The sequence below is a fragment of the Heloderma suspectum genome, chromosome 4 (genome assembly GCF_057233095.1).
Source record: "Heloderma suspectum isolate Gila_16-S chromosome 4, 16-S_ref, whole genome shotgun sequence".
In the NCBI taxonomy this organism is placed as follows: domain Eukaryota; kingdom Metazoa; phylum Chordata; class Lepidosauria; order Squamata; family Helodermatidae; genus Heloderma; species Heloderma suspectum.
Genome location: NC_139461.1, coordinates 85,169,970 through 85,197,855, shown reverse-complemented (window position 1 = coordinate 85,197,855; position 27,886 = coordinate 85,169,970). Strand labels below are relative to the sequence as shown.

Below are 27,886 nucleotides of genomic sequence, written 5' to 3'. Positions count from 1 at the left end.
CGTCTGCGTGCGCGCATGTGTTGGGGAAACTACGGTGGAGGTTGCGAGGGGATTTTTGTGCGTTTGTTTCATTAACGGTGTGCGGATCGCTTGCATTTCTGTATGTGGATGTGTGGTAGGAAGGGCTGTGGGGTTTGTTGCCAGATGTGGGCGTCTCTCCCCCTTTTCTCCCTCTTCCCCCCTGTGGGTGTGATGTGAGGAGGGGGCTCGTCTGTGTGCGTGTGCGTGTTTTCGTGTGCGAAGACGGCGCAGAGCCGTGAGGCGCTTTTGTGATTTGACAGGGGGGGCCTGGGGGATCCCTCGGCTGGCGTTCACATTGTCTGTCTTGTCTTCTCCTTCCTCCTGTCTAGATCTGTCGCTGCTCCAGGAGGACCTGCAGGAGGAGATAGACGGATGTGAGTAGCCCCAGCCGCTTCCCTCTTCCTTCCTCCAACGCGCACGGAGGCGCCCTCCCCGCCCCTTTCGAAGTACGGATTGGGGTGGGGGGCGGGGGCGGTCCCACTTCACTCGCACCCGGAAACCCTGGGCATCCTAGGGTGGGAATGAAGTGGGGAGAGGGCCCCCGGTCCCTCTTAAAGCGGGTGTGTGCCGTTTATAACGTACGCCCCCCCCCGGGGGGGGGAACCTGAATTGCGCGCGCGAGTGTCTAGCTCTCCTTTGGTTTTGCTTCCGTGAATAAATGGTTTGAAATCGTGGAGGAGGCCCAGTTGCATTGTGGGAGGAAGCGGCCATGCTCAGCTGTCCTTGCTCGTTTCCCCACATACAGGCATTTTTTTTATGTGTATGGCTTGCAAAGTTATTTGTGTGTATATAGATGTATAAGTGTGCATATGTTTCGTTTTCTTTCTTTCTTTACTTTTCTGGAGGCCACGAAGTCGAAGTGGGGAAAGCCATGAGTTGAATGGGTTGGCTGTGCTGATAGCTTGGCTGCTGCTATTCTGATGATAAGATTTAGGCCATGTTGTGCTTGAAGCTTAACAACAGTGTCTTAATATTGAGAGACAAATGGTCTTATTGTCCTTCCCTTAATGAAACTTGTTTATTTTCTGTCATCAGTGCTGATTGAAGGTTGTCATATAGGAGTTGATTATGTTCTTGGTGTTTTTTTTTAAAGTAACTCTGTTCAGGTTTAGTACATTCATTACATCCATTGAATGAGGCTATCTATATTAATTCTGGGGTAGAGTGATGAAATTAGGAATATATTAATTTTTCATGAAGGATAAGTAACCCCCCCCCCGCGCCCCCAAAATGGTAAAGTTTGGTGATGTGACACTGTCTTTGACCTTGGGTATTATCCAGTTAACCTCTCGTGCTGCCAATAGAACATCTTCTCTCAGCGAAACAGGGAGTGGACAATGCCCGCACTCTCACAGTTTGCTCCAGAGGGTTAGGGGATCCTATGGAGAAGATTGGGGGGGGGGGTAGGGCTGCAGGGGAGAGGACGGGAATAGCCCATTATGCAAGTGGAAGTCCACTCATACTACATTGGGTTTTGCTTCTTGTATATTAGACAAAAATACGGATGGATGTATACTTTTCTGAAGAAATATTATGGTGAATCTGCAGTCCTATAGGTTATGCATGCTTTCCAGGTATGAGGCCTCAGATTTTGACCTTGGTTTCTTTAGTTTAAAAAAGGGTTTGGGGCTGGTGAGCTAGGAAAGGCCTCTACTTTAGGCTTTGGAGAGCTGCTGCCAGTTAGAATGAATAGCATTAGGTTGCATAAGGAATATACTTACATTAAAATAGTGGTGCACATTTATGTTCTAAATAGAATGTATCTGAGGGACCAGCCATGTCATTCAGCATATCCTTTAATGTATGAGTGACTTAGGGTGCAGTCTTACGCATGTTGAGACAGAAAAAAGTCTTACAACTCCGTAGCATGCTGGTTGGGGAATGCTGGGAGTTGTAGGCCTTTTTTTCTGGCTAAACCTTCATAGGATTGCACCCTTACTTTTTTAAAGCAGCAAATGTAATAGTCAGTGCAGGCATCAAGAATATCGTGTGAACTAAATGACAGAAAAAGGAACTGTGGGGAATAACAATGAGAACCTGAATGAAATATCTAGAAGAAAATTCAGAAGATGTGTTTGTATTAAAAAGACATGTTCAATAATGGGAATGTAAAGACGATTTGACAGTATCCTCTACAATATCAGCTACAGTTGGTTCCTATATCCTCCATCTTAATCCTTATGGGCATATAGGTATAAACTTGGTGGTTGTTAGCTCTTGGATTGAATCACTTTGTAAAACAGAACTTCTCTTGCAAAGCTTTAAAATGTTTCTAATGAGTGAGGGTTGTAGTATTCATTACTATATAGCTGTATACAAATTCATATTCATTAGGTTGTGTCCCTCTCTTCCTTTTACTGGCCATAAAAAGTGATACTTGTTATATGAGTTATATGCATTTACTCTCTTGATGATTAGGGTTATAGTGGGGAAGTTTTATTAAATAGGAGCACCTTTCAATGAGCGATCAGTGTTTGAATTCTGTATTAGGTTCATTTCCCATAGAAGTCTACTTTGTGCCAAAGTTCTTCAATTGAGAACACTTTATTTCTTGTTCTCAGATGCTTCATCCTGAACTTTGTGACCTGTGTGTTACTGGAGTAGTACAGCTGTCTTGGCCCTTTCTGTAGAGAGAAATGGGTCATCAAAAGATCTGATCTGTACTCATCGTTTTGGTGATTGAGATGGGGCCTTAAGCTGACCATAACGGAGACACTGACGAAGTGAGCAAACTGAATTGCTTGTAATAGGTGATATCTAAAGAGAGACTGGCTACTGCATGTTTTATTTTAGCTATCTATGTTATTTCAGCAACAAGCTACATACAGTAAATTATGGTAATCCAGTTTGATATTCACAACTCCTTGACAAAAACAAAGATCTCAAGTTCCTGTGTAAGCTGCTGGCCAAACAGGTGATATTTTGTTTATAGCAGTTGTGGGGACATTAGTGACCACTTGCAGGAAGGTGTGGACTTGTTGTATATTATTTTCCAGTAGTTATCTTATTCACTTTAATAATGCATATGTGATTATAACTCCTGCTTGACAGCTGAGGACTTGAAAGTGGCAGATGATGACTTTTCTAGTGAATAAAATTATGTTTACTATCGAGCCTGTAAAATAACCAACTTTCTGTTTTAGTTCTCTAGTTAGGGCTCCAGTGTTACTCTTTATTGGTCTTCTAAGCAGCCAAAGGACTTGTTTCTAGAAGTAAAATGATCAATTACTTAGTTCTTGCCAGGAGTGTTTGTTCATAGAATAAACATTTATTGAGTGTATGCATGGAAGAGAGGATGTGCTTTACAGCAGCAAATGGGACAAGGTGGAGTTCAAACTTCCCACTTTTAATACCCAAATGTAGAGAAAATAAAACAAATTCTGTTAAGGATTGGTTGCTTCTTCAGTGTCTAACAGTGTCTACAGTTGAATTTCAATCTCAATTTGTCTGGTGGACTTTTCCAGGTTTAAAAAAATATATATTTTTTTAACAAATAAAACATTAACCAACATTAAGGCAACTTGGGAACACATTGACTACCATCTGTCATCAATATCCTATATTACAATACAGAGATTGCTTCACCTATACTCTGTTCATTTATCCTACTCCCTTCATATCCTGTTATCCTAACAAATCTTTCCATAATTCACCATGAGTCTGTGGTGGTTTTAATGTTTCCTTGTGCCTAATGATATAAGTTATAAATTTGTGCCATAGAAGTCTTGTTTATAGTTAATGGTCCTAGTTGCTCTTTTGACTTGGGTCAGCTTTTCCATAAGAGTAATTGACCAAACCCTGAGGTACCATTGCTGTGATGTGGGTTTTTGTGCTCCTTTCCAGCTGGCTGCAATTTCCATCCAGGCTGCTGCCCATAAGAAATTCAGTAGTTCTTTGTTTTGTAGTTTGTCGTCATCTTTGTTATATATCGATAGCCGACCCATAGCTGGAGATGGATCAATCACTTGCCTTGTGATTTTACCAGCTTCTACAAACATCTCCTGCCAATATTGTTGTATAACGATTCACAACCACCACATAAGAAAAAATGTACCGGTCATATTACAGTTCTGCCAGCACTTAGGGGTGATTAATTTGTATATCTGGCTTAACTTTTATGGTGTTAAGTGCCACCTGTATAACATTTTAATTGTGTTTTCTTTTATTTTTATAGAAATAAATTTCATTGGACCCTGTCTCCATAATTTTACCCATTTTGTTTGTTCAATTTGCATGCCCAGATCCTTTTCCTATATTTGTTCGATTCCTTCTGTATTTCCAAATTACAAATCAGAGATAAGCCCATACAGAACTGAGGTTATTCCTTTGCTTTCTGTGTTTTCTCTTGCTACTAATATCTCAAATTCCATTAGTGGGTGTACTGTTCATTTATGGTTAGATTATTAGAAAAATGGAGAATTAAATGTATTTACATCCAATTGAATTTCACTTCCTGTAGTTGAGTTTTGATTTGTGTTCCTGTTTTAAGGGTTAATCCCGTGTATAGCTCTCTTATCCGTAAACCCTTCGATCCCCATAACTAGAATTGTTGAAGCTTATCATTGTTGTAAAACAAGGGATGCAACAGAATGGGAATAATGGGAGTGCAGTCAGGCATGAGTTTATCTTTTCATTTATGCCAAACTAGTAATGTACACTTAAGGAATAGGTTTTCTATTTGAGGGGTTTTAATTTAACTGTTCTGTATATCAAGCCTTGTATTTCTTCTATAGATTTCAGGTCTCTTTCCATGTGAATCAACTTTTTGCTCCCTTTTGATTTATAATTCGCAGCAACTGCCTAATTTGGTAAGCTGCATAATAAACTTCTATATTAGGTATCCCAATACCCCCTACTTTATTTTGTTAAAATAGTGAGTTATGTGTAGGTCTAGGTTTTTTTATTTTTGTGAATGAACTGCATAATGTTTGCCATTTTTTCAGGTAACCGTCTGACAGGTGGATTGGAAGGGTGTGGAATAGTCAAGACAGTTTGAGCAAAACTGGCATTTTAATAGCTGCTATCCTCCCTAACCATGATAGACTGAGTTTTGTCCATCCTCTTAATAAGCTCTCTACTTGTCTGAATAAGGGCCTGTAGTTCAATTTAATGATCTTTTGAAGTTTGCCTGGTAACCATATTCCCAGGTATTTTATATTTGAAGAATATGTTGGGGTATTATACAGTTTATTCAATTCCATTCTGTTGTCAGCTTCCATGTTCAGAATAGAATGTTAGATTTTGGTAATTAATTGTCAAACCTGCCTGTTTTCCATATTCTTCTATGATTTGTAGTACCCTAGGTAACTCACTTTTGAGGTTTGACAAAGATAGGGCTATATCATCTGCATATTCATGATGTGTTGTTGCCCACTGATTCAGATCCCTACTGATAGTTCCTTTCTAATAGCATTTGCTAGGGGTTCTACTTAAAAAGCAAAAAAGTAAGGGGAAAAGAGGACAACCTTGTTTTGCCCCTCTCTTTATATTGATTGGTGGTGAATAATAGTTGGTAGTCTGAATTATTGCCTGATTGGGGTAATGGAGTCTGTGAAGTACATTTATAAAATGTATGCCCATGTCTAGAGTTTTGCACATTTCAAGTAAAAAGGGCCATTCCAATTTGTCAAGTGCTTTAGAAGCATCCAGGGAAGCAATTATAAATGGTTTGGTCTCAAATTTGGTGCTATGATGAATGATATTGAGGAACCTTCTTATAAGATCAGCTACTTGCCTATTTTTAATAAATCCAAATTAGTCTTCAGGTATGTACCATGGGGCCAGATTGTTTAATCTATTTGCTAGGAAGCTTGTAAAAATGTTATAATCTTGATTCAATAGAGTGATTGGTCTATAGGAATCTGGATCATTTGGATTTTTCCCTAGTTTTGGTATGAGAATTATTTTCGGTGTTTGCCAAGATGTTGGAATAGGATTATTTTCCAAAATATGATTAAACAAATTCACCAGGTATAGGGATAGAAGTTCTTCAAATACTTTATAAAAATTTCTATTGAAATTCCATCTGTGCCCAGAACTTTGTTAAAAAAAACTTTTAATTTTTTGAATTGTTTCATGGAGCTCCTGATAAGTTACTTCTGTTTTAAAATAATTTTGTGCTCTTCAGTAAATTTCTTGAATATATTGGACTGCAAATACTGTTTTATTTGATGTAAATTTGGGGAGGATGTGGTATATTTTTTTAAGTCTTTGAAAAACTTCATTTATTTTTACTATGTGATATTCTTTTTTCCCTTTCTCATTTTTAATTGCTGATATTTTATTTTGTGATTTTTTCTTTCTAATATAATTAGCCAGAAGTTTTGAATTTTTATTTCCAAATTCATAATATCTTGGATATTGTAGACTCATAAGTACTTTTCCTAAATCTAGTGTTTTCAGTTCATTTCTTTTTCTGATTAGACTTTGGAGCGTGCACCATGATCCATTTTTTATGTTGCGATTCTAGTAATTTAATTTCCTGTAATAGTTTATTTTTCATTGCTTACTTTTCCTTATATAATTTCTTTAATATAGTAGCCCCGAATAACTGATTTCACTGCATCCCAAAGGGTAGTAATATCTATATCTGACATGTTATTATCTCTGAAATAGTTACTTAATTCCTGTGCCAATTTATCTTTTATTTCCTGTCTAAGCAGCAGTGTACTTTTCCAGCATGAAGACTTCTTTTTTCAAAGCTTTTTTTTTTTGGTGCCCTGGATGTTTTTCTTTGCTTTCATGGACAACTAAGAGTGCTGTTCCTGGGCTGCTGTATATAGAGCATAAAGTGAGAACAGAGAGAAACTAAGTGAAAAATAATAGATTTTAGCTTGGATCCAGTGCTAGCTGTCCACCAGTGGAACAGAATCCACTGATGGAATGGATTTCTCCTCCCCTCTGCAAACCCCCACATGTCCCCTAAATCTGCCCTTGGAGGGTTGGGGAACTCTCCAGAGCAGACATAGGGGCATGGGTGGGAGCTGCAGGGTGGAAGAGAGCAGGAACAGAAGAAGACTTTGGATCAGACCAAGGCAATATCTAGTCCAGCGTTCTGTTCACACAGTGGCCAACCAGCCACAAGTAGGATGTGCATGCAATAGCATCCTTACTGTTTGTGTTCTCCAGCAACTGGTGTACATAGGTATACTGTTTCTGATACTGGAGGCACCATATAACCATCATGGCTAGTAGCCATTAATAGCCTTATCTTCCGTGAATTTGTCTAATCCCTTTTTAAAGTGGCCAGAATTAGTGGCCATCACTACAAAGGGAAGTCCTGTTGTGCAAAGACTTCGGTAATGTTGGATTTAACTCTTTGTCTGTGGTGAGGAAGCTAAGAGTACACAGTAAAATCTGTCTCAGGTTTCTAAAAATATTGTCATTTAGCATGGCCTTTTCCATAGATATTGATTAGGAGAGCAGAAGAGAGTTTTCATGCACTTTTGAAAGCATCTGAGTAAATGGAAGCAGTATTTTAATTTGAGGTGGTACAGAAGGAAATCTGCATCCACGCAGACTTCTGTTGAAATACGGTTCTGTATTTCATTAACATAGGAGAACCTTCTATGGAATACGGGTGATGGTCATCCACATTCCAAAGTGAACATCAGTTTTGTTTATATAAAGCAGAATTAGTTTCTGGAGATAGGTATGTAGCTGGATTACATATATATATACCTAGACTTTAGTTAGGCAAGTGCCAAAGGTCAGGAAAAGAAACTGCTTTTATTAGACATTTAGCAAAGCAAATAGTGCTGAGTTATACGGATGGCAGAAGTAGATAAAATTTCTTAAGAGTTGAAGACGGTGTTGAAACATGTTTAAGTGAAAGGCTGCAGCATTATTCTTGCAAAATGGACCAGTATTTTATTTCAAATGTATAACAATGTTCAGAATGCTGAATGCTCTTTACCTTTTGTGGACAAATATTGGAAACTATATGCTTATACAATATTAAGGGGAAAAATTACTGTTGTAGGCTGTTAGGCAATACGCATATAACTTTGAGGATCTATTTGAACTCAGTATGTTTATCTAGGCTTTTAGCTCCGGTTTTATATTTTGTTGAGTTCTGTTCTATATTCATACTGCAGTGTAATTTCTAACCCTTCTCCACAGTTCCATCATGTTGGATCAAGGTCTTCTATTTACATTTGGATTATGGTGTTCCAAAACAATTAACAGATAAACATAGTTGCAGAAATTTCATTCTCTAGAGCAGAGCTTTCCAAACTTTTCATGTCGGTGACACACTTTTTAGACATGCATCATTTCGTGACATGGTAACTCGGTTTTACTAGCAAACCAGAGGTTAAACTAACCCGTTATAAGAGATACGAACACATACATAAATTATAATAACGAAATGTATGGGGATACAACATAGCTCATGAAAACCTTTCATTTATATTTTTTAAAATATATGATTTGTAAGATAATAACATACATTGTTGTCATTTATGAGTAACAGTATGTAAATATGTGCAAGAATTTTAAAAAGTTGAATAACACTAATAACTACTTACCATTTTAATGGGATGTATGAGGTTGATGGGATGATTTTCAATATTTGGTGGAATATTAGATAAAGACACTCGCATTTTGTCATCAAGCATTTTTAAGCTTCCACGTTTCAGTGTCTTTAAGTTTGCCATCGTTGAAAAGGATACTTCACAAATGTATGTAGTGCAAAACTGCAGAAGAATTTTTAATGCTTTTTTAGCTATGTTTGGATGCATTTTTGAAATGTGAATCCAAAAGCTGTCTAAGTCACCCTGTTCATGCATCATTAACAGATTTCGATCATTTTTTATGTCAGCTAATTCTTCTTCAATAAGTGAAAAATTCCTCATTGCAGTTGAAAGAAATGGATTTCTGATCCAATCATAGTCTTGGATTTCAACATTTGGGAAGTAATGATGAACTTTCTCTCCAAGCAATGTTAAATGGTCAACAATTAGTGAGCTGATATCACATTTTAGCTGGCACTCCGCAGTTTTGGAAAACATTTCAAAATGTCCTTCTTTCTCTTTCCTTTTCCAAATTGCTATTTTGTCTCTCATAGCACAAATTTTATCTACCGCTGTTAAAATATTTTCTCCTTTTCCTTGCAAACTGGTGTTTATTTTATTCAAATGTTCAAATATGTCAGCAAGATATTCCAATTTTGTGCACCAAAGTTTGCTTTGAATTAGATCGCAGAATTCATTTTGCTGATTTTCCTCAAAAAGTTTAAGCATCATTTCCCTCAATTCATATACACGACAAAGCACTCGACCTCTTGAGAGCCAATGAACTTCTGTGTGTAGTAGAAGCTTTTTAAACCTTGCCCCCATGTCTTCACAAATATGAGCAAATAATCTTGATTGAAGAGGTCTACTTTTAATGTCATTGACCATTTGAACCACTTTGTCCAAAACTTTTCTTAATTCATTTCCAATGGTTTGTGCGACTAGTGCTTTGCGATGTAAAAAGCAATGAGTAATTATAATATTTTCATTCTCTTTCTTTGCTAAAGCTATAAAACCTTTTGTTGAACCAACCATTGAGGTTGCGCCATCTGTGCATATTCCTACACAATTTAACCATTGCAAATTATTTTCCTTCATGAAGCAATCAAAAGTTTTAAATATATCTTCACCTCTAGTTCTCATTGGAAGTTCTAGACAACACAAGAATTGCTCAATAATTCTGTCAGTATGAATGAAGTGTATAAAAACCAATAATTGTGCTAACACTGACATCTGTTGCTTCATCTAATTGCAATGTAAAGATCATATTATCATCTTGAAAAATATCCTTCGTTTGCTGCTTAATGTCATCAGATATGTCTTGAATACGTCTTCCGATTGTGTTATCTGCCAAAGGGATTTTATTAACTTCTATCTCAAATTTGGGCCCAAACATTGTTCGAACAATAGCACAGCAGGATTCCTTTATGGTGGTTTCGGCAATAGCATGTGGGTCCTTGTTTTTGGCAATTATTTGAGCAACCAAGTAATTTGCCTTCTGAGCTTTCTCTGATGTCTTCATTCTCTTTGTGAATGATGCAGACTGCTTCTTTATAGATTTTGAAAGCTCAATAAAGTATCCTACTGGTTTTTCTGACAAATGACAGTGTTTTGAGGTAAAATGATGCTTTAATTTATTTGGTACCATACTCTCATGTTTTTAGCGCTTATCTTTCTCTGTTTTTTCTTATGAAAATAACAGCACCTGCGCTCCACTCCCACAGCAATAAAGTGAGATAAAGATAGGAATCAGGACCAGGAGAAAATGTGAAAAATAAACAAAATTAACTAAAGTATTTACAATACATATTAGGACACATAGGTCCAGGTAGGAGCTCAGCTGCAAAAACACATGAAGTAGAGAAGCAAAAGTCCAACAAAAATGGTGTAAATATATATGTCTCACTACAAGGCTATACTGCTGTAAATATTTGCAATGCCTATGTCCAGAGTCCAGTTCCAGCACTCTCCGGTGGTACACTGCCGGTGGGTGGTTAATCCACAATTACAGCAGAGTAAAAATAAAAATAAATGGCAGAAATCAACTGAGCTCCATTCCGACTGGCCAAGATGGTGGACAGCCCGCTCGGTGCAGTCCCAGGTGGCGTTTCCACCTGTGTGTTACTTTGGTCTGGCCGCGCGGCAGCGCGGTGCAGAAGTCCACGAAGGGCACGCCCGAAACCACGCAGGGCTGGTGGCCGCTGCCACTTCTCCGCGCTGGTGTCGGCCGAGCTCTGCTCCCAGGGCAGTGCCTCCCTTCCCCTCTCTTCGCCCCGCACCTCTACCTTTCTGGGGAGCGCAGGCTTGAAGCTCCTCGCCTGCCCAGCGCAGCCCTGCCTGCTCTGGGGGCGTCCAGTGGGCTGTTGTTCTCCCCCGCTGCCCTGCAGCCGCACAGAGGACGTGGGGAAGCCTCTCGCCCGAGCTGATTGCAAATTGCTCGACTAATTGCTCTGCTAACTTCTAATTCTCCACACTCCTCGTGCAGCCAGCGTTACCACACTCCTCGCTGTACCGCTCCAACACCGCCAATCATGTGCGTCCTGCATCAAGCAGCTAATGTTAAAGCACCTAAGCCTTAGCAGCTAAGCTGCTTTAACATTAGCTGCTTTAGGAAGTTCCGGGGGAGGGACCAAGCGAAGCAAACGTGAGTAAGGGAACTCCGCGGTGCCCTTCCGCACAATTTTCGCGCGACACACCTACACACTGCCGGCGAGACACTAATGTGTCATGACACAGTTTGGAAAGCTCTGCTCTAGTGATAGTACTTAGAAAGGGGAATGCTTATGCATCTTATTGAAAAGTATTATTAAACTAGAAAATTAAGGATGCTTTGGATGGATGAGCATACCTTTTCTTACTATAGTGCAAAATTACAATAAAAATTGGTATTTTAGAACATTTGATCCAGAGGTGAGAGAACATGAGTAGATCTTAATGAGAACTTCTTTAAAATGAAAATTGATGGTTAGGCTAACCTGTCAGTGCAAATGTAACATATTTTGGCACATGGGAAACCAATTAAAAATCCAATAGCAAGAGGAGTGAAATTCTAGAGCTATAAAAAAAGGAAGCTCTCTCCCTAGTCTGCCCATAACCTTTTGTGTATCTTGTCCCAATTGTTAGTGGTTGATAGCCTGGAAGCATGCAATTCATTCTTCATTAAACACCACATTGGAAAATTATGTGCTGAACTACTGCAGCTGCTTTGCATACTTGAGTTTCATGTAGTTAATGGAATTTGCAGTTTGAATGTAGAGTATTTGCCAGTATTCAAATGCTAAAAACTCAAGCTATTCCTTGAATTTATATTTGAACCTGAAAATTATAGCTTAGAGGTTATGTGTTTTTATATAAAATATAATGTGATGGAGATAATTAGATTCAACCTCCAGAGAACATTGTAGCAAAGTAATGTAACTTCACTATTTTTTCCTATGATGTTTTTTCAAAGCTGTTAAAATCCAGACTTTAACAAGGACTCTTACAATGGTGATGCATGCTTACTTCATGCATCACTATAAAAATTATGATGTCACGAAATGTCTAGTGTCATTGTCATTGTCACGAAATGGCTAGTGTTTAACAAAGTGGTCTGGGGTTTCTGGAAAATGTTGAATTGAAAAAAATTCCAATGCTCTAAATAGATTTGGATCTGATTTAGCATATTTACTTGACTTATATTTAGCAAATGAAACTAAGAAAAATAAATAATTGTGCAGAGCAATCTGCAGAGTGCACCAGAGATGATGTGAATTTCTCTCTTGATCCCCGCCCCCCGCCTCCCCAACAAGCCTTGCAGCCACCACATAAAGCTCTGCAGCAGTTTTCCTTCTGAGGTCACAACAGTAACTTCAGAAAAATATCAGGAGCAAGAATTAAGGAGGGATGGTGGGCAGTGAGGGGGAAGGAGAGGCAATGGGTCTGCAGTATGTAGTAGCCTCTCCATTCCCTTCCCTGCAGATGAGAGCTAGGTCAACTAGATGGGCATAGAGGCCTGTGTATCTAAAAAACGTAAAAAGCAGGGAACAGGAGGCAAAAATGCCTTTTTTATTCCACCTGCCCTGCCTGCCAGGGTTTAGGATAGACAGAGGGCTCCAATCTCAGAGTCTATAGCGTATCAGTCCTTTAGGATTGCATTCTTAATTTTTCTTAATTTTCCATGCTATATAAGTATCTCCAAACGTTTTCCCTACATTTTACAAAGTAGCTTAACTGAAATATTTGATTATGGGAAAAGATCAATAAAGCACACTTTATTGATATTCAGACAAATTCAAAGCTTTACTTGGAAAATATTTTTATTGGGATATTTGTAAATATTTTTAAGACCTGACAACTCAGTAGCAAACACATCCCTTACATTTTTAATTGTGAAGAAAAAAGAACAAAAGCACTGGAAACTAATATGCTAATTTTAGCACACTCAATTTGTTGTGCTAATTCGGGAAATGTAGAGAGGGTGCACACGTGCATGGGCTTCCTATACCTGCAAAAAGTTAATTAAAACTTGGACAGTTTTAGTTCTGCTGGTATTGTATATTGGTATCCATTCATCATGATGATAGTTTCTATTGCATTATCTCATAGAATTAGCATTTTTCTGTAGGAAAGTATAGTGGAAAATTGTCCGTCTTACATTAGTAGTTTAACACGTGTGCTCCCCTTTGCTACAAAGAAGATTTAACAAGGATTTTGGGAATCGTTGTAGCAGTTAGCTCACGGACAGAGACTTGGGAGACTGAGCAGTTAATGATAATGCCAGAAAGCCCTAAGCATGCAGCAGGGGCCCGATTGTGATGTGTATACCATAAGTAAGTAACAAAGGTCAGTTATCAATGTAGAGCTATTGTGCAAAATAAAGCATGAAGAGTCAACTGGTATATTTATCTGTATGAAAAGAGGTTAGATTGGGGAATGACAGTCTTCCTCTTTCTATGGTACACACAAAGAGGATGCTATAATGGAAGGTGCTTTTTCTGACTGGGTGCTGCTGTTGTAAGAGTTAGACAGTCTTTGTGAGATTGGATCATCTACTGAAAGCAGAATGGTGAACTGAGCTAGTACAATTAAAATGGCAGAAATGAATCCCATTGATGGCAGATCCTTGAAGGAATCGAGCTCATCCGCACTTTTGGAGACAGAGGGTATTTACAAGTTGATCATGTTGCTGAATTTTTTAAAGAGCTTAAAAACCATATACAAATGTTAGTAGTCCAGTTTCATGGGATTGCTGTTGACATGGATAATGTTGCAAGAAGATGGAAGAAGCTGTTTGTCGATTTCATGGCTGTATGTTGATTTCTATTTTTATTCATCCTATCCTGAAAGCTCAGGGCATATGAGTATTTACTTAAAACTAACAAACAAAATGAACTCAAAAGACATAGGCTGTAGTCCAGCATCTAGATAACTGTACAATGTACTATGTGCTGGATTATGCAGTTCTGAGGGATCATGCAGAAGCAATTTGTCTATGTATTCAGGACTTTCCATAGAATATTCCTTCGCATTAGCGCTACTTCATGAGAACAACTGAGAATGTACAATGCAAGAGAGCCAGCAGCTCGTTTCTGTTAGGGAAATCTCTGTGCAACATGGTGAGTTCTCATGTGTTCTCTCTTTTGTCTTGCCTTCAAGATTGTGGCTGCTATGGATAAATTATTGACAAACCCCATAGCTTAAAATTTCAAATAAAAGCATTCAATATTGCTTAATAATAGCCCGCTAAAATACAGAGGTTGGTGTTCCTGTGAGTTTAAGTAGAAGGAAATTCTATTGGGAATGGCCATAGCTCAGTGGTAGAGCCCATGCTTTGCATGCAGATGGACCCATGTTCCACCCCTGGTGTCTCCAGGTAGACTGACTAAAGCCTTAGAGAGTGTTTGCCTGAGAGTAAAGAATAAGAATGAGCTAGGTGGACCAGTGGTCTGGCTATGCATAAGGCAGCTTATGTCACAATCCTATACCAACTTATTTGGGAGTAAGGCCCATTGAACTTATTGGGACTTACTTCCAAGTAGACCTATATAGGGTTGCAGTTTTAATGTTTTCACAGCCATGGGGCAGATGCTAAAAACTGCTCTTCGCCATCATCTTCAAAACCTAACGATGTACCAGTGATGTGAGTTTTCTGGAAAAAATTCTGCTGCTGTAAATCAATCGAGTTATGATTTAGCAATGTCTTTGACTTGTAGTAAACAAAACTAAAGCATGTCAGCTTGCTGACTAAATATCTGAAAGTTTTTTCAGTAATCAAACACAGTTGAAATTAAGTGTTTGATCTGGAAAACAAAACACACTTACTGTGGCCTAAACATTCTGTTCAAACAAATGCAAAGCCTTACTTGGAAATTATTTTTATTGGAATACTTGTAAATATTTTTAAAGCATAACAATTTAGTAACATATACTTCTTTATATTTGATTTTTAAGAAGGGAAAAATAAAAGCACTGAAAACTTTCTAAAAATGGAAAAACGTGGGAAAATTTAGCAGTGAAAAGTTTTCTAACCCAAATCACTGCGATGGTTCAGTCAAGTGGGTGTGCTAAGTCAGCACTAGAGACTTAGGGGAGTAGGCATTTGTTTAGAAAACAAAAATGGATTGTGAAGAGCTCCAAAAGGGTCTTTTCCAAACTAGGTGAATGGACAACAAAAATGGCAAATGTAGTTTAGTGTACGTAAATGTTAAGTGATGCACATTGGGGCAAAAAATTCTATATTTACAAGTTACACTAATGGGGTCTGTGGATCTGAGCTGATAGTGACTGACCTCGAAAGGGATCCTGAGTCATGCTAGATAACTCAATGAATACATTGACCCAATGTGTGGCCACTGTGAAAAAGGCAAAATCCATGTTGGGGATCATTGGAAAAGAGATCAAAAATAAAACTGCCAATATTCTAATGATCTCTATACAAATCAGTAGTGCAACCACACTTGGAATACTGGGCCCATTATGTGTTAATTAACCTTTGAGATGCAGCACATGCTGGCTGCCATTCTGAATATGCAACCCTTGATCGGGGGGGGGGGGTGTCATCTGAACCTGGGCATCAGGGCAACCTCTGGAAAAAGTTGCCATCAGGGGTCTGCAACGCTCCATCATTTCAGGCTATTAAGAAGGCCTTGAAAACATTATTTTACCTTGGACTTCTGATATGATTGCTGTTGTTGCTGGTTTTATCGTTGGTTTTTAATTACTATTTTTATTGTGTTTCTGTTTTCATTGCTTTTAATATCTTAATGGTTATGTGTTTTGTTGTTGTAAGCTGCATTGGGAGGCCTTCTGCCCTGAAAGGTTGCCAAGAAATATTTTAAATGAATAAAATAAATAAATAAATCCTGCCTGGGGTTTGAGGTCAGCTGGGGAGGCCTTTCTGAGGATGCCATCAGTGACAGAGGTTAAAAAAAACCCTATAACTCATTGGAGGGTCTTCTCAGCAGTGGCATCCAAGTTGTGAAATTCTTCCCCCACACCCCCATCTTCAGTTTGTTCCCTCCCCTATGTTATGTAACTTTTGGCACCAGTTGAAGGCTTTTCTTCTTCAGTGGGTCTTGAGGTAATTGGTTGTTTGATGTTTCTGGTTTTAAATTGTATGTGTCTTTATTTGATTGTTGTGACCCACCCCGAGATCACATGTGATGAGGTGTGGGATATAAACAAACAAATAAAACATATGTGCTGAGACACTAATGGATGCTGCTAGTTTCTCATGCATTCATCCAGTGGGAAAATGTTGATAGATGAATACTCTGTTGCAGTTTTCCCCAACCTGATGCCTTTCAGATGTGTTTGACTGCAATTTCCATCATCCCCAGCCAACATAATGGGAATTGTAGTCAAACACATTTGGAGAGTACCAGGTTGGGTAAGGGTGCTCTACTGCTTTCACCCATTTTCTGAGGAAATGTCAATGTTTAGTTTGTACCAGTGTATTGTAGTCTGAAAATATTTAGAAAAATCCTCAGACAGATGTTAGTTATTAATAGTGAATGCGCTAGTGTGTAAAGGCAAGGTATTTCATTTATTTAGCCAAACTACCAATGAGATATCTGAGTTGTTTTAATGCTAATTTTGATGAAAGCTGTAGGAAATGGCCAAGTGGCATCATAGCCATAGTCCAGAGAGTTGGCGGGGGTCTTTTTTGTTTAAGTAAAAATGTTTAGTCCAATTGAAGCTGGCTGTAGTTTTGCTAAATCTACTTAGGGAAAGCATTTTCAATAGAAATATGACTTCATTTTTGTGTAATTAAACTGATCTCTCTGAGTAATTCCATGTTGGCAAAACTTTATTATTTAACAGGGAGTCTCATTTGCATTACTGGGACTTTACATAGCAGATGCATTTGCAACAGGTCTGCTCGTGTTACACAAGTGGCTTCCCACAGCAAATAGGCAAAGTGAGGATGATGTACTCAATTTTAAAGGCCAGCATATATGTGTTGCGGAGTCCCAGACCAATAAGGATACGTTTGTGGATATGTTGGTACATTGTCCTCATTTTACATGTTTCTGTAGGAAACACCAATGTACCTGCAGCAACTGTGAATGCTACATAAAGTGCGGAGCTGCTCTCAGTAACTAACACTAGTATGGATGTTCACCAGCATGCTTCATGTATAAAGGAGACCTCTTAGCTTTGTTATATGCTTTCATATAGGGTATAATTTTGGTTTGATTGAAACTAGATTTCCAGGCTTTTGGATCTTTATCTGTCTAGATCGTGTGTGTGTGTGTGTGTGTGTGTGTATATATATATATATGCATATGTCTATATCTATATGTATAGATATTGGCTATATCATAGAGTTCTTTAGTATGACTGGAGATGCTCTCAAAGATGGTTAGTTGACTGAAGGTTCAGTAGAAAGTTAGCACAGAGGGCCAGTGTGGTGTAGTGGTGAGAGTGTTGGACTGGGAGCTGAGAGATCCGGGTTCTAGTCCCCACTCGGCCATGGAAGCTCAATGGGTGACTTTGGGCTAGTCACAGACTCTCAGCCCAACCTACCTCACAGAGTTGTTGTTGAGAGGATAAAATGGAGAGGAGGAAGATAATGTTAGCCGCCTTGGGTTCCTTAAGGAGGAAAAAAGGCAGGATATAAATCAAATAAACAAACAGTCATTTAATGTCTACGTATGGTAAAGTTGTATGCTTCCTGTAACTTTGCAAAATATTTGAGACTTGGGAAGTTGGAAAACTATTTTGTATGAGAAAATAAGTGCAGCTTTCAAGAACGGTTACTGAACTGCATAAAAGCATGCTTTAAAGGGGAATGTATTGTAAAGGAACACAAAGTTTTAAAAAAGCAGACTGCCACATAGGCTTTTCTCAGCATTAGGGATCCTTCTATTTCAAAATATAGAAATGTGATTATAAGGAATATTTCTGATGTCTCTGATAGTTGGTGTGGATGACTACAGCTCAGAGTCTGATGTGATTATTATACCTTCAGCCCTGGACTTTGTCTCACAAGATGAAATGTTGACGCCTCTGGGAAGATTGGACAAGTACGCTGCAAGCGAGAATATTTTTAATAGGTATAGTATTTAACCTGAAAGAACAGAGTTTATATTTTATAAGGTGTTATTTTACAATTTATTTATTTCTTGTGAGCCAGACAACATTTAGTCTGTTTCACAAGGGCATACTGTGAATTAAAATCATACAGCAGTCCACCTTTTTCATTTGGTGGATTGTCTGCCCTTATTAAGGGCTACTCCACATGTTACTTTGTAAGAAGAAATGCATTACAGACTTGTATTCACACTAAGAACGCAATCCTTTGCATGTTTCATCAGAAAGAAGTCCTACAACTCCCAGCATCCCCCAGCCAGCCATGCTGGTTGTGGAATGCTGGAAGTTGTATGAGTTTTTTCTATGTAGACTTTTTTGTGTGTAGTACCCATAGGACTGCGCCCTAAAACCATAATGTTTGAGGAGGCTAAAGTTGTTTTCCAAATGTACGTATGCTGTGGATGAACATGATTAAAGATGTGTGGCCGCCTCAGATGTTTCATTTTTAGTGAATATGTAATGCAGGTCTGTAATGCAACGCAGGTCCATCTACAAGGATCATTCTGCCATCTGATATTGGAATATGCACACATTGTAAAAAGTATCTTACTAGTTGAATTCCAAGGCAAATACTTGTACTTAGAATTCTTATGCAGTACAATAGGAGTGAGTATAACTCTAGTATTTTCTTCAGTAATTTTTGTTTAAACTGGTGTTCTGATTTTCTAATGTTAAGTATTCACTTTATTCAGATCAGTTTTTATCCTGTGGGTAGCAGGATGGCAACAGCAACAAAAATCCTGGACCAGGGAAAGCAGGCTCATATTGTCACACACAGCCATGAAGCTTTGGGCAAGTGACACACTCTCAGACTAACCTCACAGGGTTGTTATGAGGGCAAAATTGGATAGCCAGAATACACTACCTTGAGTTCTCTGGAGAAGGCTAGGATACAATTGTGATATATTAATTTGGGATAGATAAATTATTTGTCACAATGTAAAGGCTATAATATTCCAGTGTACTTTATTCTTTCATGTTCTAAGGCAAATGGTGGCTCGAAGTTTATTGGACACTTTGAAAGAAGTGAGTGATGATGAACGAGATTGTATTGCTGTATTGGAAAGAGTCAGCAGGCTAGCAGATGATTCAGGTATGTAGTATGAACAATCTCTGAGGTAATGGAGTAAGAGGGTGTTTAAGGGAGGATTACGGTGTTTAAAGGGAGTAGCAGAAACCCTAATGAAAATGGCCTATCAGATGGAACTGGATGTCATGTTTTTCTCTGAGTGTCGCTATCAATGTCCTCCAGTAACTCTTTCAAAGAAACAGTTGTTGCTTTACACATGCTGCAGCATCATGACTCACAAAACTAAATTCATAGTATTGCAGGTAGCCAGTGCAAAGGAAAAATTGGTATTTATGAACTTGTTATATTGATATAGAATTCTCTGTTTTATATTGTAAGCTACCTTGGGAAGACTGTGGTCTTGAAAGGTGCCTAAGAAATGTATTAAGTAGATATAAATATATAAATACATTGGTGTCTGAGGTCAGTAATGGAAGGATGAAATTTGATCCAGGTAAGATGGGGGTGCTGTTGGTTGGAGGTTCTTCTGCGTGTGGAGGTAGGATTCAACTTGTCTTCATGCTTACCTTTTGAAAGATTAGGTTTGACATTTCAGAGTGCTCTTAGATCTAGCTTTATCATTGAGTGCCCAAGTGGCCTCCGCGACATGAAGCACTTTCTACCATTTGGCAACTGGTGGTGTGCCAACTGTGACCCGTCCTGCACAGAGATACCCTGGACTCTGTTACCCATGTCCTGGTAACCTTCAGATTAGACTACTCGAGTGCACTGTATGTGCACCTGCCTTTGAAGACTCTTCAGAAACTGCAGTTCAGAACAGAGCCACTAGTCTGCTAACTTGAATTAGGTGCTAGGAACCTATTTCACCAGTGCTTAAATAACTGCACTGGCTCCTTTTCTGAGCACAATTCAAAATGCTGGAGCTTCCCTTTGAAGCTCTAAATGGCTCGGGCCTGGGTACCTGAAGACTTGCCTTCTTCAACACAAGCCTGCCTGAACACAGATCATAATCGAAGGCCTTCTTCCAGTTGCCCCCTTGATCTGAAATATGGCAGATATCAATGGTAGGAAGGGATTTCTTGGTGGTGGTATTCCCACTTAGTGAATGCTGCTTAGATCTCACTCTGTTTGGCATCAGCTAAAGGAAGACCTTTTTATTTTCTCGGGCCATAACCATTTTTACTGTATTATTTTACCTGCTGTCTGTTGATGTGTATGTTTCTCTTCTTATTTGTAAGCTGCCCTGGAAATGCTTATATTGAAAAGCTACATATACATTCTTAAAATAAATGTTTCTTTAGAAAACAAAAGTGATGAAATGCTTTTTTCCCATGAAAACTAGTAATTGATTAATTTAGATATATTCCAAAACATTATCAGATTTGTCATGAAATGTTTTCTTAAGAAAGTTGGTGCAATACCCTTTTGAATGAAATACTTTTCCATCCTAATACTTCAAAACTAGTTTCACAGTTGAGTGAGGTTTCTTGAACCAATATCGACTCTGTCCCACCCTCTGTCTTCACATCCCTCGTCTTCCCAATAACCCCTATTTTAGAACTGCCAAATATTCAGTGGAAAGCTTCTTCATACATTTTCTCAGCTGTACAGTTAGTAAGGTTGGAACAGCTGGGCTGACAAATTACAATTCTGTTTAGCAAAATATGTATCCTGTAACAGCCTCAACTTTTGAAGGCTGAAAATCCAGTACTATTTTTAAAACAAAAAAAGGGTTAGTAATTCATTGCATATTTTTAATTCATAAAGTGTTGATTCTAATTGTGACCAATTAGAAGCAATTTACTATCACTGTATTATAGTAGGAATTTGACTTCTGGCCATCATAATTATATCACTTATCTATGACTTATTGGTATTGATGTTTGTGTTGATAGAGCCGACAGTACGAGCTGAACTGATGGAACAGGTGCCTCATATTGCTATGTTTTGTCAAGAAAACAGGCCTTCAATCCCTTATGCTTTTTCAAAATATTTATTACCCATTGTGGTGAGATACCTTGCAGACCAGAATAACCAGGTGAGAATCCCTTGAATTACTGAATAGTTGGTAGGATGATGTACAGATTTCACATGTTAGTATTTATAGTTTTTATTCCAAACAATTAGCACGATGTAAATGTTTTATACAATATGGTTTGATTATATAGCGCCATCAGTGTGCACAGTGCTTTGAAGTTGCAACGAGATAAGTCCCCTGCCCTTAGCAGCTTGTACCTCAAAATGTGATATCGGGAAGGAAGAGACAGGGGAGGGTAAATGGGGAGAATGTGTTCACTCTTAGGTTAATTTTAGTAAGGGATGATGACTAAGGAGCTGTGCCAAAGGCTTCATGGAAAACATGTTTTGTGGAGAGATTTGAAGGAAATGCTAGATTTTTAAAAAATAAATAAATGCAAGCATAATAGTTTTGCACATTCACAATTACCTAGACCAAGACCAGTGCCCAACGTCTTAAGACCTTCCAGAGTAGGTTGTCGTGTGGTGCAAACTCGACCATTGTATACGTTTTGTATGCCTTCTTTTTTTTTTTTTAGCCTATACAGGGAGTTTCCCATATAGGTCTTTGTAATGGTCAACACCCATGACAGTTAAAACAGAGAAGCAAACCAAAATGAAATTCCCATGACTGATAGATGGAAGCAAGGTCTGATAGTTAATAAGCAGTCTAGAGCAGTTTATTTCTAAGAGGGGAAAATAAAATATGTTTGGTAGGTAGATTCTAAGTATTCATATTAGAGAAATGATCAAGTTGGTTCTTCATTTAGATAGAAATGGCTTGTTTACTTCAGTGTATCTGGAGATGCATTGATTCAGTTTAGAGATTAACTGCAGGGCTAATATGCTGATATCCAGATTATGTAATATTATTTTATTTTTTTGTTAAAATATTATAAATTGCCTTTCTGCACTAATAAGGTCCCCCAAACAATGTACAAAATAAGATATTAAAACAATCCCACAACAACAAATCAGGTTAAAGACAGAGCTAGCTTTAAAACACACTAGCAAACAAAGGGCTGGATGTGCCTGATCTCGTCTGATCTCGGAAGCTAAGCAGGGTCAGCCCTGGTTAGTACTTGGATGGAAGACCGCCTGGGAATCAGGCTTCCTGCACTGAGCAGGGGGTTGGAAGGTAGGCCCCTTCCAACCCTATGATTCTATAGAGTGAAATTAAATTAGTTATTACTTGAAAGAAATTTAGTATGTACTTTATTAACAAAATAAAATTTCATTAAAAAAATATTTTTTTTACATCATCGATTTTTATCCACCCTGGTTCGAGATCACTGGAGTAGATTTATTCTGTTTTTACAACATTTTTTCTATACGTTGCTGTGTGTACCCCTGCCTCCAAGGGAAAACAACAACAACCATTATAAAGCACTGTAGGTCCATTTGAATCCAGGACTAAATTTTACCCTGTGGCATATGCGGGCAACCCGTGGCCTGCAAGCCACATGCAGCCCTTGGGGATTCTTCTGTGGTTTGCATAGGGATGGCGGAGAATTCCGCCACGGACTCAAATGAGGCCTGATTCTTTGGAATCCGGCCTCCGGAATCTGCGGCAGATTGGCACCACTCACCTCCACCTCCCGAGCATCCCTCGTGGAACGGCACTCCTGTTCCGGATTGTTTGCGATACAGTAATGGCAGCTGCCATTACTGTATTCCTTGGAGAAAGACAGCCGCAAATGGCATAGTGGACGCCACTTGCGGCCATAAAGCCCTGAGTTTAACCTAATTGCAGCTCTTTATAGAGGTTTATCCCTGCTTAGAGAGGGGGATGCTCTGGCCCCCATGATTTCTCTCTCAATAATTTTTCTTGAGAATAAAATCATGGAGTACAGTTGGCTAGAGCAGCCCCCTTTCAAAGCAGGGAGAGGACACCCTTCCATTCTCAAGAAAGCGGAATTGGGAAGAGAGAGTAGGGGAAGAAGTGTGTGTGTGTGTGTGTGTGTGTGTGAGGGAGGAGGAGCAGCAGCAGCTCAGGCCCCACCACTATTGGCACATGGTCCTTGACCCCCCATTACATAGAGACCTTGGGGCAAAAACATTGCCCATTCCTGCCACAGGGTGTTAATTCCACTCCAGGTTGTCTTTATCTTGATGGAAGAATTAAAGCTGTCATAGTACAGACTTGCAACACTGATTTCTTTGTTTTTAATGTTCTTTTGGGAGAGGAAACCTGGTTAGGTTACTGGGGTATATTGGGCCCCTTTCATACTTACTATGAACCCAGTATTTCACATATTCATGTTTCCTTCTCTCCTGCCTTTTTTTTTTTTAACATAGGTGAGAAAAACAAGCCAGGCAGCATTACTTGTTCTGTTAGAGCAAGAACTTATTGAACGGTATGATGTGGAGACCAAAGTATGCCCAGTTCTTGTAGAACTGACTGCTCCAGACAGCAATGATGATGTGAAGACAGAGGCTGTGGCAGTAAGTAGGAGGATGAAGTTATTTGGTCTAGCCTTGGTTGAATACTTGGATTTAACGCACAGCAAATAGAGCTGCTAGAGGGTATTCTTTTGCCACAGTAAATGAGATGTAATGAGGAGTTTTTTCCATCTTAAGATATGACTATACTGTCACTTCTTAAGAAATGCTTGTACTGTGAACATTTATATGAAGGAAGGAAACGGGGAAAAATTGTGAGATGTTTCAGTCTTGCACAGAGGCTGCTTAACTGCCATTAATTTCTATGGAAGCAATGTATCTGAACTGTGTGCAGGATTGCATCCAATGAACTTGGACTGAGAACTCACCGTGGAAAATAATCATTGCTCAATTAGGGCTTGTATGCAAAGAATTGATTTATTTCAGACATAATGGCTCAGAAACCAAAAAATCCTATGGCCATCTAGACACCGTCTAGCGGCCATAGGATTTCTGTCCTGGTGGGTGTTTTTTTTTTTTCATTTCCTGGTTCCAAATCATTAAGGGCACAATCCTATGGCTGCTAGTCAGCAGCTAAATGGCCATAGGATTGGCCAGTAGAGGTCAGTTCCCAGAGAACCACCCTCTCCTGCGCCACCTCATGGACAGCATAGATCAACCCTGCGCTCTGCGCTCGTAAAAGCTTTCCTGGGGGCAGGCCAGGGCGGGGAGATTGGAAGTGTCGGTTCAACACTTCCTATGTGTCGTCCGGCCTTCCCACCCCATGCTCCAAAGTCCTGCAATTTCAGCTGTCTAACTGTGAAAGCAGGGTTGCAGGAGCAAGGAGGAGATGCGTTCCTCACCACTCCTCCCACCCTGCACTGAATAGGCGGTTGCCCCAGGGTCGGAGGGGACGATCGATCCCCATAGGGTTGCTCCCTAAAATATATAATATTGAAAAATTCTTTGTTTCAAACCTAGCTAAAGGTTTCAAATAGAATGTTTAAATTAGATTTTTAAAACATTGGGTTTTTTTGTAAGTTTAACATTTTCAATAGAAAGATTGGCTTTTATGTAGATTTATTTCTATTTTATTTACAGACATGGGTGTAGTTTCCCATGTCAATGCTTTCCTGAGCTATGTAAAACCTGTGTATCTGTAGTTCAAAGATGTGAGCGGTGGCCATGTTCATAACAATCAAAACTGTATCAGTGTGAGTTGCTGGTTTGTGTGTGGCACTGCTCATACAAGTACAGTTTATATTGTTTTAAGGGTTTATTGTTTTTAATTGTTGTATGCCACCTTCATGGCTTTTTAGCAGATAAAGCAGTACATAAATGTTGTTGATGATGATAACGATACAGATGAAATAAAGAGCCAAGGTAAACTGAAAACTGGCTCTAAATATAATACGCCTAGAGTTCTGTATTCGTGTCAATCAATACCTTGCGATAATCCTGTGCATTTAAACTAAGATTTTTGTGGAGATTCTTTGTGTATCTCCCTACTCTCATTAGCTTTATGCTGGCAAGAGCATTTTATTTCAGTGAACTAATGATGCAGTAGAAAATAGTAATTAAATATTTTGTAATACATATTTTCATAGGATTGTTGTTGGATTAGAGGTATAATATTTTGCGAACTTAGAAATGCAGATCTACCAGATGTTTAGCTAATCAGTGTTTTCTTTGTAATTAGATAATGTGCAAAATGGCCTCTATGGTAGGAAAGGACATCACAGAGAGGCTCATTCTTCCTAGATTTTGTGAGATGTGCTGTGATTGCAGAATGTTTCATGTTCGTAAGGTATGACCTTCTTCCTTGGTAAACCTCTACTGCTTTTGTTCACCTTCTAGTGTTATCTGTGACTACCTATGATAACTTGAGATGACAGAGCTTAATTCAGCCTTGTATATTTTGTTATTGCTCACTTGTAGTTGAAACGGAATAAACCATTTATGCCAGAATTTCAACTAAGTATAAACACAACATATCCACAGGTTCTTCAATACATGATCTCTTGGGTACCTTTGTACAAGCAGATCAAGCCCCTTTATTGGAATGAATGATAATTTTTTTTGTAAGCAAGGAACCTTATTCATGCATCCATAAGCTGATGCTGGCTTGAGATGTCAGTGTTGTGTCCAGAGAATTGGACTTGGGAGACATGGCTTCAACTCCCTGGTTGGCCATGAGAGTCACAGGGAGGCCTTCAGTGAGTCACTGTCTCAGTGCTTAACCTACCAGTAAAGGGTAGCTATGAGGCTAAAATATGATAATCCCATGTTTGTTACGAGTAACCCCAATATCTTAGCGGTGGAAAGCACTTTCTGGTTTCCCACCCTCAGCCACAACTGAGTTTTCAGAATTAAAAAATATCCTTTATCCTACTCAAACCAGTAGGGCTCTTTTCCAGTTTGCTCCCACAACTGATTTAGGAAGGACAACACTTTTAAGTATCAAATTTTCAACTGTTTAAACTAGCTAACCTCCAAGATGAAGAATGCAATGTGTATATGTGTGGCACCGGACAGTAGACTTGCAGTTCATTGCAGAACACAATGTTAAGAGCAATTGCAGAACTGCAGTCTTACTTTCTTGAATAAAATTGAAGCCCTGAATTGTTGGTCTACTCAGTGCATTCATCTGCAGTTCTAATAATTTCTTTTTCAGGTGTGTGCAGCCAATTTTGGTGATATCTGTAGTGTAGTTGGACAACAAGCCACTGAAGAAATGCTGGTAAGTAAGTCAGAGTTCCAGATAGGCTTTGATAGGCTGCATTCCCATAGAGCAGGAGTGAAGAACATTTGGCCTTCCAGGTGGTGTTTGGCTGAAACTCCTCTCAGCTCTACCCAGCATGGGTAGTGGTGATGGATGATGGGAGCTGCTGTCCCAATAACATCTGGAGGGCCACACATAAGTTCCTTCCAGTCTCATTAAAATCACTGGGACTTAGGGATACTGAGTTGTGCTGGATTTTGGTAATGATTTTAAAAAAATTTCCATGAAACTTGTGGGGGAAATCAAATGAGAACAGGTAGGATTGGTAACTATGGCGATCATGGCCTTGTAGTTCTTCAGAAATGTTCTCAGTTGACAATAGATATTGCTTATCATAACTGGGACAATTAGACTATCTGATAGCTAGACAGTTTTCATTCTTAAGAGACATGAAAATATTTTAGGCAAATTGGAGATATTATAGATTGAGTTGTCATCTAATTTCTTGAATTATGCAGTTTTTCTGTCTTTACACATGTACCCCTATAATGCATACTTACTGAGATCTGCTTACTTCAATACTCTTCTCTCAAAGTATCAATAATCTGCAGCATATACTGTGCATATGTACCCTGAAGTAAGAATCATTGAGTTCAGTGGAATTTACTCCCAGGCAAGTCTCTAAAAGATTTCAAGGCTACAGTCCCATGCCCACTTACCTGGGAGTAAGCCCTGTTGACCCAGTGGGACTTATTTCTGAGTACACATGAATAAGATTGCACTATTAAATGTGTGTTTCTTGTGAGATACCTATATGACCTGAAACACACATGTATCCTTTTTATTTGGGTGCTCAATGATGCAAAATATGCTGCATGGCATAAATGCATGGTATATAATAAATCAAATGCAAAAATAGGTTTATCTGATATATGGAGTAACTTCTTTCTCGGGAAGATTATATCATGGCAAACATACATTTGAGAGCCCATCCGTAAATATTAATGCTGGCACATCTAATCTGCATTGTCTTTGCCAATATTCCGTACCTCCTATCAAAGTGTGGTTTATGCTGTTTGTGGAAAGGTGGAATTATTATTATTGTTCCAGTTTCTGATATCAGTAATAGTTAAAGGGAGCAGTATAATACAGTATTTCGCAAAGTGGAAGTAAAACCTCAGTCCCGCATAGTCTTATCCATAACATACACTAGACAGTGTTTTCTTATAATATTTTACCAGTTTTTGAGTATTCGTTCAAGGTAAGAAGCCAGTAGCCTAATTAAATGCCTGATATAAAAATGGTTATGTTTTATGTTCTTCAGCTACCTAGGTTTTTCCAACTTTGTTCTGATAATGTGTGGGGTGTACGGAAGGCTTGTGCTGAATGCTTTATGGCTGTTTCATGTGCCACATCACAGGAAATCCGTCGAACAAAATTGTCGACACTTTTTATTAACCTTATCAGTGACCCTTCACGATGGGTAAGAAGTTAGTTCTTAAGTTCCCATTCTCTTTCTTTAAGTTTCTCAACTTCTGTGTGTCTTCAATTATTTGGAGAGGGTTGATGTATACTGATGTATTGATAATACTGATAACATGAGGGAAGATCATATATTATACAAGG

The 27,886-nt window shown here is 38.8% G+C and overlaps 1 protein-coding gene across 6 annotated transcripts in view; it reads left to right on the top strand.

Annotated features, from left to right (window-relative positions):
* Positions 1-27,886, top strand: part of PPP4R1 (protein phosphatase 4 regulatory subunit 1) — a 45,986-nt gene that overhangs the window by 674 nt on the left and 17,426 nt on the right. For 4 of the 6 annotated variants that reach the window (XR_014790151.1, XM_084849844.1, XM_084849846.1 and 1 more), the window contains exons 2-9: positions 351-395; positions 17,938-18,073; positions 19,097-19,203; positions 21,036-21,178; positions 23,455-23,601; positions 25,238-25,345; positions 26,213-26,278; positions 27,585-27,743. Coding sequence is in view for 5 of the 6 variants with exons in the window: in XM_084849844.1 (XP_084705970.1) it covers positions 351-395; positions 17,938-18,073; positions 19,097-19,203; positions 21,036-21,178; positions 23,455-23,601; positions 25,238-25,345; positions 26,213-26,278; positions 27,585-27,743 (911 nt within the window). In the remaining variant the exon portion in view is untranslated. The remainder of the gene's footprint in view (positions 1-350; positions 396-17,937; positions 18,074-19,096; positions 19,204-21,035; positions 21,179-23,454; positions 23,602-25,237; positions 25,346-26,212; positions 26,279-27,584; positions 27,744-27,886) is intronic. The other 2 variants (XM_084849847.1, XM_084849845.1) reach the window with 1 other exon arrangement.